The 14,198-nt window shown below is 31.5% G+C and overlaps 1 protein-coding gene across 2 annotated transcripts; it reads right to left on the reverse strand.

Annotated features, from left to right (window-relative positions):
* Positions 1-7,108: 7,108 nt before the first annotated feature.
* Positions 7,109-13,988, reverse strand: LOC107962291 (survival of motor neuron-related-splicing factor 30). 2 transcript variants are annotated; one of them, XM_016898609.2, is made up of 8 exons: positions 13,749-13,988; positions 13,395-13,463; positions 12,644-12,745; positions 12,083-12,165; positions 11,909-11,984; positions 9,366-9,542; positions 8,235-8,363; positions 7,109-7,485 (listed from the first exon to the last, which is right to left on the reverse strand). In XM_016898609.2, the coding sequence occupies exons 1-8, from the start codon at positions 13,821-13,823 to the stop codon at positions 7,321-7,323; spliced, it is 876 nt and encodes a 291-aa protein (XP_016754098.1). In that variant the 5' UTR covers positions 13,824-13,988; the 3' UTR covers positions 7,109-7,320. The 2 variants fall into 2 exon arrangements, with proteins under 2 accessions (XP_016754098.1, XP_040971828.1); XM_041115894.1 differs by having other exon boundaries at positions 13,395-13,454; positions 13,749-13,956.
* Positions 13,989-14,198: the final 210 nt, after the last annotated feature.

Genomic DNA, 14,198 nt, shown 5'->3' on the forward strand with positions numbered 1-14,198 from the left:
TTTAGAATTTCTTCACGAAAGTTTCACACAATCATGCAATCATATCATAGACCTTGAAATAATTATAAAATAATTATTTCTATCTCGGATTTGTGGTCACGAAACCACTATTCCGATTAGGCCCTAATTCGGGATATTACAAGATCATTTTATTATTATTTGACTATGAATTTTAGCCTATAAATAGGCTCTTTTACAACCTTAGAAAATGACACCCATTAGATATTAGAACTCATAACACATTTAGAGAATTTTGTGTTTACGTTTTGAGGGTTATTTATTTTCGGGTTTTTGGGGTTTAGTCTTTATCTCTATCTTTTGTACTCTTCGCTCTTTTGCCATTATAGTAAAATTATCTGTTCCCGTGATTATCCTCTTTGGAGGGGTTTTTCCACGTTAAATTTGTGTGTTCAATTTCTCAATTTATTCCGCTATTTTTTCTTGTTCATTGCTTAATCGGGTCGATCCTAACATACGTATTCAATCTTGAATACTAGTTTTTCAAATGACAATTTGAATGTATTTGCTAAGCATTTTATTTTGAAAGTCATGAGTGGGGGAAATATATTTTGATCTCTTCAGGAGTTTCAACAATAATCATAGTAAAATTTAATCATGATTCTTCTATGAAAACACAAATAGGTATTTTGGATCATTTTATAATCATCTTTCAACTACTATTCACTAAGTCAGTTTTAACTATAAATGAATAATTTTCCAAGAATTTCAATACGCTTCTAGCATTCTAAATCCTTTAAGGATTTTAATATAAATTTTACTATATAGTGATTCATAAAAGGTTGTAACAACAACCATTAGACGCAAGTTAAATCTTTTATGAACCACCAGTTTAATAATATATCTAAAGGTTATTGTATCCACCATAAAAGAATATTATATCTTTTCATAATCAATGTCAAGACTTAGCAAAAACTTCATATTTTTTTTTTGCAAAACTACTTCCTTTGTACCTCACTGGCTTTATACCTTTAGATATTTGGACTACTGGTCCAAAAACTCCAAAAATTTAATTGTACTTGAGTTGCATCTTTCTGTTTTGACCAATTTATTCCATACCTATAATTCTCAATAGATTTATTCAAGATCCTCCTTTTATTTCATTATTTCAACAATAATATTGCATGTGAAACAATTGTCGACCACTTTTATTATCGGTTTGACATTTTCTCGAAATTGACATAACTCATCAAGATTTATCTGTTTTCACTATTTTAATCTTTAGTTTCAGGTACCTGAATCTCTTTTGGAGTTTTAGTTATTAGTTATATCTTGGGTCTCTTCTAGAGTACCCGCCTCCACTATATGACCATCTAGAAGAATTATTTTCTTTTATGAGAATTTTCATATTTGAAACTTGTAATGAATTGTCTTTGTTGAACTTTTGATTCAAATTACTTTCCCCTTAACTCATTACAAGTTATTATTTCTCTCCCCCTAATGTCGAGAAAACTATTGAATCAAAATAGTAATCACAAATCATGTCATAATTGAATATCCAATACATTTAAAACATATAATAATACAAGGGAACTTATAATTAATATATATTCCCAACTTTCTTTGAGGATTCACACTCATCTTTGTGCGTTTTAGTGGAGCAATTGGAATATATACACATACAAAAATTCAAAGATGAGAAATATTTAGCTCTTAACTAAAAACCAATTGTAATGGGGAGTATTTATAACTTATTGGTTTGATACGTACACCACATAAATCAACATAATCTCATGTTGAACTATGAAGTTTAGTTTTCATAAGTAATGGTTTAGATATTAATTAGAGGCATTCAATCAATAATTTCTCTAAACCATTATGCACATAAATAACAAACTTTGACAAAAGTTTTTCAAACTCAATCAATAAAAAGATTGAGATATAAGCTCATCAATATTAGTAAGATGAATTGTCTTAATTGCATGATCTGAAATTAATTACTTAAACAAACAACCTTGCAAAAGACAGGTTAAAAATTGATAATACATACGTGATTATTTTGTAGATGCATCTACCAAAATCATATAATATCAAAACCATCCTCATGGTGCATGATGGGCCCATATTCATTTCAGAATTGTAAGACATTAAATCTCAACTTTAGCTAGCGAGTTTCTAGCAATCAATTTTCATTGAGAACATGCAACAAATGAGAATTCTTTAAATTAAAGAATCTTTTGGTTATTTAATGAATGTTCATATGAATTCTTAATTAATTTCCACACCAAATATGATTTAGAATGGTGTAATTGGTCACACCAAATAGTAAATGCATTTATATCAGTAAACCTCTGGTTTACTTTAACATGCGTTTCAATTGTACTAAATTGTAACAAATTGATAATTTTACTATCATTCTTTTTACTTTGTATCCACATATAAGTACTATTGTGACATTTACTATTAGAAATGTCTAAATCAATGTGAAGTTTATAATACCACTAAGTTAATAAATATAATTTCCAAATAATTATATGCAATATTTGTAACGCCCTGGTTTATTTAACTTTTTTTTTATGAATTCTATCATTAATATGTATTTGCATTAATGGTTAAGTGATTTGAGGATATGTTTGAGGTCTTGGGTTCAAGTCTCATTTTTGGAAATTCTGCTATTTTTTTTATCCTAGTCTTATCCCTTTTAGGTTGGCCTATGTTATATTTTCGGTCAATTCATATAAGAATGAGCTTGCCGGTTCAAGTGGTAAGATGTTAGCTTACCTTATGGTCTCGTGTTTGAACCCCCGTATCAGTGAAGGATGTTACTTTTGCTTCTGTAGGTGTGTGCTAGTTGTGTAGTAGAAGTTTGGTGGAATTGGAAGTCTGAGGTTGTTGGATGAGAATCAGTTGTTGGTTTTAGTGGGAAGTTGGGATTTTAGTTATTTTAATTTTTATTTTAATTCAATTTCCCAAAATTTCCCCCATCTAATTTTTTTTCTTTTTCCTGTTCATGTCAATATCTTTTTTTCTTCTTCCTTCTTATTCTTTCTAATTCTATCACAAACCTTTCACTCAAACCGCTATGCTTCGATTTCTGGTGTTTACGTTCGGTTTGGTAAGTGGTATGTGGCTTATTATTGTTTCTTGTTTTAGTTTTTTGTTTCTGTATGCCATTTAAGGAGTTTTCTTTTGGAATGGCCTAGTGGTGTGTAGTTAGGGGATTTGATTATTGTGAATCTATTGTGTAGGAAAAGACGGTGAAGCAATGGTTTTCACTCCAACAGTCTAATCTCTGTGTGTAATCGTGTTCGTTAGCAGTAAGTTCGTGTGCGTTGTTTAGTTTAGTCTTGTTAAATTCGTAAATTGATTGCTAAAATAGACGTTTGAATGTTGTTTCTTAGGTTTGAAGTTCTTGGGATTGCTTTCACATAAAAAACGAACCAAATGTGTAACAAAAAATCGAGAAAATGACATTCGACGAAAGCCAAAAATCTGGCCTGTCGATGCCACATAAGCATGTGTCCGGCCATGTAACGAGTGTGTGTGTGGCTGTGTAGGTCACACGGCCTAAGCCAATTTAGGCGTGTGGGCCCACACGGGCATGTGGGCCCAAATTTTAAAATTTTTCCTAAGGTCGTACGCGTCGTTTTGATCGATTATGGATCTTTCGCAGAGTCGATATGGGCAAAACAAACATTTAAGCATGAAACCTATTATTATGTTAGACTGAAAATGGCTTAAATAAGGTTTGTACGAGATTAATGAGACATGATATGTATGATCTGCTCTTCACGTATATGCGTGTATTATGTCTGTTATGTATAAGTATGCAAACTATCTGTTATTTTGTTTATCTGTATCTATGTTTGGGGTGGAATATGTTTATGTGGAGGAAGTATTCCGTTGGGCGATATTTCGCCATTATTCTGGCAGCATGACTGCGATTATTCTAATAAGTGTCGTACGGACACTATGTAGTGTGTAGGGCTGGGTGGGTGTTTTATGCCCCACGTGGTGCGTTGGGATGGTCAGAGTTGGTGTGTAGAAGATGGGGGTAAGACTTTGCATATTTGTATGATTCTGTTGTTGATCTAATTCTGTTAAGGACTTATGTCCATATCTGTTCTATTATGCAAAAAATTTGAGCATTTATATGTTTCCGTTGAGTTACATACTGAGTTTTTTTAAAACTCACTTTCCGTTTGTCTGTTCTGTTCAGATAATCCTCAAGCTTAGGCAGGTCGGTGCGATGAAGGCTCAGAGGTGTCCACACGTTCGTAAATTTCATTTATTTAAAAAGTTCATTTATATTTCTCGTTTATTTTGAGAGTTTTAAAATATGGGACTCTCTGGACTTTTTTGGTTTTGTTGTTGGTTTTGGATTTAATTTAAGTTTCTTGCCATGCTCAACAAAATAATTTATGAAAACAACGATTTTACGCAAACAAACGTTTTTGCGAACCAAAACTCTTTTTCAAAATGCAAAGACATTTAAACTTCCACTACAAATTATCGTTTTACTTGAAAGAGCAAACAATTAATGGTTTCATTAATGAGCATAATAATATGTTCTTTCTAAAATGTGGACTCTTTTAGTAATAAATTATATGAGGTTTCAATGTTATAAGATCGGATTCTTAACTTTTCTTTGTAACATCTCCAAATTCGGCCATAATGTCTAAGCCGAGTTTGGGGTGTTACAATATCCGCTTTAGAGAATATGCCAAAATCTTCAAATATCCAAATAAAATAAATATTTTCTATCTGTAATGATAAAATATATTACTACATTTTCATATCCTTCCTCAAATAATATTAACAGAAACAAAATATTTGAGCATACGCCACATATGTGGCCAATAATCTTTCATATCACATTGATAACATAAGTTATCTTTACCTTTTGCAGAGTTATCTTGAGAACTCTCATTGTTCTCTTATTTATTACTATGTTCCCACTTTTAGTGGTCCATGATTATATCTTTTATTTTCTTTATTTTTGCATTCACTTTGGGGAATGCAACAAATCTAATAGGACAGACTTCTAAACTTCTCCATTGATTCTTTATTTCATAATCATCATTGCAAATATGCATGGATTTCAAATCAAAATCCATCTATTCATATTGCTATGATCAGTCTCCAATTATAATAAACATGATATAATAAATAAATTATAGTAAAATATACCTGAAAATCTTTAACATCATCGTCATCACCCATGTAAGGATTTTATAGATTTCTTTGGATAATGATTACATATAATGCGCAAGCCTTAATTGAAAACTGAAATTACAACAGCTCTAAAAGGCAATCGACAACAACTTAAATATCAAGTTTGGAATGATCGTATTATAAAATAAAAGAGAATCGTGTTGATAACATGCTATAAAATAAATGGACAAAGAGTAAAGAACAAAGAAAATGGGAGAGCAAAAAAGATCGTATTTTATTGATCAATCGGAATTTTTACAATGTTTCTCTGAAGTCTATTTATAGGCATAATAAATATAAATGAAGTAGAGATCTACTTCTAATGACTATTAGAATTTAAAATATATCAAAACTTATTTAGATCTTGATGGATATTTATTTAATAAAATATTCATAACACTTTTCAAAAAAAATTTAACGAGTTTTATTTTTTTTATGGAAACATATTTTTTGCCAATTATATTACTTTTTTAGATAAATTATATTACTTTTTAAATATATATATATAACTTTTATGGTGTACGTGGCTCTATCATGAGTTTTAGAAAAATATTTAAAAAACATGTTTAGTCGGTACTATATATATAATGCCATATTTCTTATTCTTTCTTGAGGTTTTGTAAAATATTGATATTTTATGTACTTAATATTTATATAATTAAATTTTTTATATACAAAGTTAAAAATATATAAATGTTAAAAAGTGAATATGAAATGACTTTGGATAAACTAGAATTTATATTCAGTTAAATCTAAACATATATTTGTCTAAATTCATTTTTTACATAAAATAATTTTATAATCTTTTTAACAGTTTTATGTATCTTGAAAGTTTTTATACATTTCTAATTGTAATATAATAATATTAAACCTATTATTTTTATAAAAAAAATTGAAATATATACTTATTAAAAGAAAATACATCCACAATGAATATAAATAATTGATTTTTCATATTCAGATGAGATAATTAGACAATCATTTATTCATATTTATTTTAAACTTGAAATAAAATTCATAATTGTTAATAAATTGATATACATTTAATTTTTGTTATACATCATAATGGAAAAAACTGTTATTGATTAAAAATGCTACATCAATTTCAAAGTTACCAAAGGACAAAATTGACATTTAATTACTAGCTAAATTTAAAAAAAAAATACAGATACGAAGTTCAAAGCACAGTATAAACTAGCCCACATTTTACGTATTTCTCATCCTTATTGTATTGCCATGAACTAGACTTTTTAGAGTAATTATTTCTATATTGGACCACCTCTTTTTCTTTCCAAATCAATCCATTGAATTTTACCGTCCTTACTACTCCCACAGGTTAATTATTCTAACGAACTTTTTTGTATTACTTAAAAAACATTGAACCATTGAACCCCAATGTAAAAACATTTACAATACCATTAGATTAAAAGAAGTTCAAATCCCAATGTAATTCAAGACGAAATGATTTACCAATTTTAAGGACTTATCAAAAAAACTCAACCCCACGCAAGAAAAGTTGCTAAAACTCGACGCAAAATATGAATTAAGACTCGTAGTTAGTACTTACCATTAATAATTGAACTTCATAAAACTATTGTAAATAATAATCGTCGTCGCTAAGTTGTATTATTAATACCTATAACATTTATTCCACCTCTGGTCTATGATGCATGCATTAGAAGTTCAAAAGTTTAAAAAGAAGAAAACATAAAATTATCATTTCTCAATGATAGAAAAAGGGTTGCACATTATAGTATTGGAATCCCATATCAACTTTTGCTACATGAAACAACTAAACTAAGCTCGGATTCATTTATAAACAATTCTAATACCTAAAATATATATATATACTAACCACTGACATCCCTAGTTTCCCCTCTCCGTCTCAACAAAAATATAGTGTAGAAGCATCATGAAAACAACCAAACGCAAAGGCTGAGACAATGATTGTGAGATCTCTCTTAGAAAAGGAAGAAAAAAAAGAACAATTACAGTATAATTAACAAGTTGCAAGCACAAAATACTGGCGCAGAGGAATGATGGGAAGTACATGTTTACAACACCCCCTAACTGGGAACTTGTCAAACTACTGAATGGAGTGCGAAACAAAGCTAAGGCAACTAAAAGTATAGTAGGAACTCTACCTGCCTAGTCATCACTTATCTCAACGTTACCTCCCTTAAGATGCAAGTGCTTTTCTCTTTTCTGGAAATCTGTCAAGCCCTTTCCACTCCCTGTCACACCAACCTTACCTTGAGGATCATCCGGTGATTTGAAAATGCTCTCACGCTTACGCCCCGAGAAAAAACCAACCTGTCAATGGAATTAATAACTCACTAAATGAGAAGGCTATTATAAATTTAAAAAGAATGCCTTCAATTAGGATTTTAGCATCTCAGTCTACATTCTTATGTATCTAAATAATTTGCTAATTATCAACAAGAAAAAACTTTAAAAGGGCATACTCAAAGGGATTATGTTCACCGACACATTATCTTACAATTCCATATTAAGGCTTTTCTAGGGACAAAGGACAGGAAAAGAGTGAGGATGGAAAATTTGTTAATCAAAAAGTTCAGATTCATAACCACTTTCTTACTTTGTAGCTTAAGCATTAGATTGACAAATTTTTAATCCACAAGAAAAAACTTGAAAAGGGCATACTAAAAGAGATTATGTTCACTAACACATTATCTTACAATTCCATATTAAGGCTTTTCTAGGTACAAAGGATAGGAAAAGAGTGAGGATGGAAAATTTGTTAATCAAAAAGTTCAGATTCATAACCACTTTCCTACTTTGTAGCTTAAGCATTAGATTGACAAATTTTTAATCCTCCCCTTTTTCCATTCTATGTGCCAAGCAAGAGGTAAGTTTCCACCATCACGAAAATCACACCTTCACCATTTTAACAAAACTGATTTATTCAAACACTACCAAAGGGACATCTTGTTTAAAAAGGAGGGTCATCCTTGGCAGGTCTTTCTTTCCTTATCAACCAAACGGACCTGGTTACAATAGTTCAAAATCGGGAAATATCATAAAATGCTGGCTAGACTGACCTTTTTAGTCTTGCCTTTGGTTGTCTGAAACTGCTGCCAAGCATTCTGCCGCTTATTTTGTGCCACTTCAAGTTGTTCATGTCGCATCTTTGACTTGAAAGCATGTATCTTCTTCCGTTTGGCAGCTTTCTATGCACCACAGGGCAAGAAATCATCAAGTCAATAGAAAATAAACTTCTGCCAACGTTTAAATAGAAGGTGGTAGGTAAAATGATTTGATTGAAAATTACAGCATTTGGAGATCACAAGTAGAAAATAAATGCATTACTAGCTCCGGAATTTTCAAGGGTATCAACTATAGGTCATTTTTAAATGTAAACCGTAAGTCTAAAACTCTAAGACTTGGCAAAATGCAAGCCATACCCATGTCAACACGACATGGACAAGGACAAGGGACATGTGTCGGATTTGTCAGACTCTTGTGACTAGGTGAGAAGAGATGAAAAAGAAAGAAGAGGCAGGATGAAAGAGAAAAAGGATCAGATGCAAATCTCGATTATCAAGGAATAAAAAGCTAATCAGTCACTAAGTACAAGTAAAAAGTTAAAAAAAGTAAATATTAGAAAAAAAATCAGGGCCTTTATCTTAGTTGGGTTTTAAGACCCAAAATATGAAGGTCCATACTATTTTTAATTGAATGTATAAATTCATTCCAAATAGTACATTAATATATTTTAAAATTTTCAAAAGCATCTATAATTAATAATGGTTAAAAGGAAATTAGACATTGTTTTTTATAGAAAAAAACAGAAATAATGAGATATATACATCCTCATAATATATAAAACCAAACCAATCATTTACGTTATTAAATTTTATAATTATATTAAATATATATAAAACGAGTCCTTACATCCCTATCCTCTTCTCAGATCCTTTCATGCCATATCCCGAGTCTTGAGTTTAACTCAATTGAAGAGTCAACCACTACACATGACTGTACCCAAGTCTGAGCAAAATAGATCTAAAATCAACTCATACAGGATAACCAAGTATGATTATTCATAAACTTGCACGTTAATACGACAGCTTTAAGGACATCAAAAGTCACTAGACATGGAAATAAACTGAATTTCAGATTCCCCTCCGCATAATGTTAAAGTTATATAGCAGCAACAGAGATTATCTTACCACATCCTCAGGGTCATCAGAAGTGATTCGAAGCTTTGCTGGTAAACTTCGAGATTGAAAGTCAACAGAAGCAGCTTGAGCAATCTTCCGTTTAATAGCTTGTTTTGTGGCTTCAGCAACCTTCTCAGCTTCTAGCAAAGCATTGTATTCAATCGCCCTTACATTGGCAGGATCCACCTGGCAGTGAAATTGCACATGGTAAAAGAATTAGTAGGTACCAAATAGGATTGACAAACAAGAAGCAGAAAACATAGGTTGTCATTGTTGGCATAAGGAACTAAAACCGCAATGCCCGTAAGCACACAGAAATGCAGCCTCTACATTAAAGTTCAATCATGTTTGGTCAAAAAATTCCGATTTTATCTCATAACTTGACCAAAAAGAAATGGAAGATGTAGTGAAGCAAACCTGGAATAAATAAAGTAAACACTTGAAGACAGCTAAAAGCTCTTTATGTTTCTAAAATCAACTGTTAAATTAATCAAACCTTTCATTCTCTAAGCCAAAAGAAGAAAACAGTCTTTTGAGATAAAAAGCTCCAAAGCCCAATCAGCAGAACAGATATAAAGGCCTCTTCACTAATATAAACTGCCCAGAATTCCACTAAAAGGCCTCTCTATGTCACAAAGGAATCATTTACAATTAGCTCTGTGGATTATTCAATGGTATAAATTGACAAATCATCATTTCTAGTTAGGGATCAAAGTGTCAAGTACCTTAAGCCTCCCATTTTCTTTATTTTGAAAAGATTTTGGAGGATAATTTTTAAATTTTAACTCATTTGGAAAATCATGCACAATTAAACATGTTTTTAATATTTTTTTTTAAATACTAATCAAATGCATGTCATTATCTGTTGCAAGTCCTTTTAACTGTTACGGAGTCAGAAGTTTGATGGATCCTCCATAGAATTGCAACCAATTTATTTATTCATAAAATCTAATCATACAATGTCAATGTCAACAAGGGTATTTTTGAGATCCCAAAAGTCTTAAGGAAATTAGGCAATTGCAGATGTTCAGGGAAAACATAGGTTTTGAAACTACAAGATGGAAACTGCAATTTGTGAGTGTCTTATGTTGGAATATATTTATAATATTAAAAAAAAAATTTGAGGCAAAAAAGTATTTGCATGAATTTAATCTATTAAATAAACTAGTCTGCCAAACTTCTAAAGATATAGTGAGTATATTATTTCATTACATCTTTTAGGCATTCCCAAAAAACAAAAAGTTTAGTACACAACTATGAGCAAGCGTTAGGGGATGAGAGAAACTTTATTTGTATATACCTTATTAAGGTTGTTTAATGAATAAAACAAAGCTAGAACATTGGTTAGGTCAACTTATTATGCTCTTCAACATTTTCAGTAGAATTTTCTTATAATTTTTATTTTGATTTTTAAAGTTCCAACTATACCTTGAATTATGTCAGAAATTTTATCTTAATGACTACTTCAAATACTATTGGATCAAGTATTTGAACTCCATCTAAAAAGACTCAACTTCCGAGCTCTTCCTTTCTTTTTTTATAATAATGCATCCTACTTACCTAGCCTCCCATTCTCTACCAATGGTTTAACCCAAACACATCATCATAGCAACATTTTTTATTATCATGCACAACTCCTTTCTGAATACTTCTTACCAATTCCATGCCCTCAAATTTCCTCATTCTCTTCAAGATCCCAAGCCATTTCCATCTTTCAAGTTTTACCTTGTGACCTCCACAAAGTTTTCCAGCCTATCTCACATGCAAAACATTTTTTTCTTAATTTCGACTTGTTCTGTTGTTCCAAATTAAATTGTGGATATTGTTTTCTAGAAGAAATATTGACTTAACTATTTTGTTCGACACAAATTAGTTCCAACCAAGCCGAAGCACTACTACATTGCTGAATTTGAAGATAAATGTAAGCTTGATTGGAGCGCATGCTCAAGCTCAACTTCAGTAAAATTTGCCAATTCAGAGGCACAGTGAAGCTTGCCTTGGCTATTTCATTACATCTCTACTTGAGAACACCACCAACCCCCCCCCCCAAAAAAAATAATAAACCTAAAAAGAAAAATCTCCCTCTTCTCTTTCTCACTAAAATGTCGAACCCACTAAAAAATTGCAAATTTCATTTTGTTACTAGTGGAACTAATGCAGTAGTGAAAGATGGTGTACAAGTATAAGCATGTTTGTGCTTTCCAGTTTGTTTATGTGTATGTGCACATGCACGTTGGACTTCCAAAACCACAATTTATGCCCATAAAGCTAACATGGAATTATCAATTTTCTTTATATAAAGAATGCATGATCGGAATGCTACAATAGGAATATTAGAAGATAGAGGAAGAAAAATATGCATTTAAAATGATTATTGAACTTCTCCATGTTCGTGATGTCAAAACCCATTGATGTCCATCTTTAAACAGAGAACGAAAATAAGCCATGATGCTAACATAACCAAAATCTAGTAGGTTAGTAAAAGTAATAGAATACTAAAATTCAAGTGGATGTATTTATGTAAGAATCTCATGTGGCAACCAGAATGGTACCTCTTCCTTGTTTCCCCATCCATCAAATGACACATAATAACCATTTGGAGTAACAGCCTCAACAGTTGCATCATACCTGAATATTCAACAAATGAAACATAGAAAAGTAGGCAAATGAAGTGGGAGGGAAAAAACTATTGGCTAAAATAAAAATATACTTGTTCCTACGCATACCACTCTCCATCTTCACTCCAGACAGCCTGAACTTTTGTGCCAACAGGAAATTTATCTTTATAATCTGATGGTTTCACCATTTCCTAGATATAGAAAAGAATCTATGAGACGTTAGTACCTAAAAAAATAAAGAGAGAGAACTCCTGCACCAGCAAGAATATATGCTTGCCATAATGAATTTTCCAATGCAAGTATTTAATAGGGAAAAAAAAAAGAGAACTCATGGAAATGATGGGAGATAAGTTCAATTCCTGCAAAAAATTATGTTATTCAACTACTTGTCCCAACTACCCAAATCTTATGCTAACACTGTTAAGAAATCTAAGAACTTATTGCATTAAATACATTCATCAGACAGGAACGGTTACTGGACAAATTGAATATAAGGAAAAAATTTAATCTGTGACATCTCACATGCATGTATTTGTACAATAAATAGTATAAAGAAAATAAAAATTTCCATTTCAATTCAGAATCTTGCCTAAGTTAATAAACCACTGTTTAGGACAAACAAAATTAACTACAAAAATAAATCAAGGATTAATCAGGAATTTCAATTACCTTCGATTGTGCAGCAGCTGCACTGACACTAGTCCCAATATCTGATCCAGAAATCTCATTTTGCTTCGCAGTTGCAAGCAGTTCCTCTGTCAGAGCAATCACCTGCACCTCAGAGGTTCAGCACAAGCATATCTCTAAACATGAACCTATATGTTCAGTAAAATAATAAAGGGCGAATTGTTATCATATTTCGAACTTAGAATCTCAAGATGAACATCGGAAATCAGGTGAATGAGAAGCAGGCTGGCCATCACGACACATAGCACACCTGCAAAGGAATCAAGATCAAAGTGATGGGCATCTTTCCAAAGCTATATATTTCAGAAATTTCTTTTTGTCCCTAAAGTTCACATTCTGCAGCTGTGAACTCTTTTAATATTAACCGCCCTCACCTTTTCAACCCTGAAATGAAAACAAATCTCCAGCAGAGCCATTACCATTAGCAGTTAATTGGCGTTGCTTCATTGAGCAACATGTTGATTCCTTCAAAAGACGGAAGGAAGAGAAATGACATTTTCTTCACCTTATAAAAAAACTTAACATCTAAAAGAAAAAAAAAGGCCAACAAACTAAAACTGATACTTTGATCACTTTTTGGTGCCGGTAAGTGTTGGATCCATTTCTAAACAGAATAGCCGCATTGTAACCATGACACGACAAGTCAGAGTAAAGAACAAGAAAAAATAGAAAGCTACAATAAAAATAAAATGTAAGAACAAGCAAAAAGAAAATAATCATATGCAAGAATCACCTCAGCGAGCTCCTTTTCCATGTCCACATATTCAGCGTTTCCAGGATCATCAGCCAGAAGCTGTCTAACCTGATTTTTACCAAAACCAGCTAATTAGTCGTGTTTTGCAAGTCCACATAAAATTCTTCCAATTTCTCGACAAGCTAAGATAATCATGAAATAATCCATTAACATAGTAGTAATAAAAACAAAACCCTAGACACAAATAATTCATCGAAAACAAGAGGTTCAGTCCAATCACATACATGGGTCGTTATAAGTTTGTTTCGGCATACAAATAACTACTATAAATTAAAGCTAATTGCAAGTATTAACTCGAAAATTGAAAAGAAAAACAAAAGAAAAATCGGAAACCTGCTGAAGCTGTTCCTTATACGTAGAGAGACTTGAAGCCAGGTCATGTATGCTTAGCTCATCTGTTCCTTGCATTATATGGTTTCTTTTTCCCTAAAGTTTCAATTTGGCTTTCAGAGTTTTTGATGATTCCTTCAATTTTTTAGGGTTTTAAATAAATTTGGGTATTCGCGAGATGAGTACGAAGTTTGGAGGCCCTTCATTTATACTACTGCTAGCACGACCAAGTTGGTATATAAATAGTCGGTTATTTTATTTTTAAAATTATATATAATAATATCTTCGTATAATTTAGGGCTAAATTAGACTTATATGCTGCTGCTTCTTTTTTTTTTTTTTAAATTCGTAATTTAGGCCTTTTATTTAATTTAGGTAAATATAGTGTTTTTGAATAGGGTGTGTGAAGTGCTTTCTGCTATATGCGTTTTTCTCCTATTGTCATTAAAATCG

The sequence above is a fragment of the Gossypium hirsutum genome, chromosome A06, assembly GCF_007990345.1.
Source record: "Gossypium hirsutum isolate 1008001.06 chromosome A06, Gossypium_hirsutum_v2.1, whole genome shotgun sequence".
NCBI classification, from domain to species: Eukaryota; Viridiplantae; Streptophyta; class Magnoliopsida; order Malvales; family Malvaceae; genus Gossypium; species Gossypium hirsutum.

What these genes read in the sequence shown, in the direction of transcription:
- LOC107962291 (XM_016898609.2), bottom strand. Translation starts at nt 13,823, where the DNA reads ATGCAAGGAACAGATGAGCTAAGCATACATGACCTGGCTTCAAGTCTC. An exon ending in ATAAGGAACAGCTTCAGCAG is followed by an intron (nt 13,464 to 13,748) that starts GTTTCCGATTTT and finishes GGTAAAAATCAG; the next exon opens with GTTAGACAGCTTCTGGCTGA. An exon ending in GATGGGGAAACAAGGAAGAG is followed by an intron (nt 9,543 to 11,908) that starts GTACCATTCTGG and finishes TTTCACTGCCAG; the next exon opens with GTGGATCCTGCCAATGTAAG.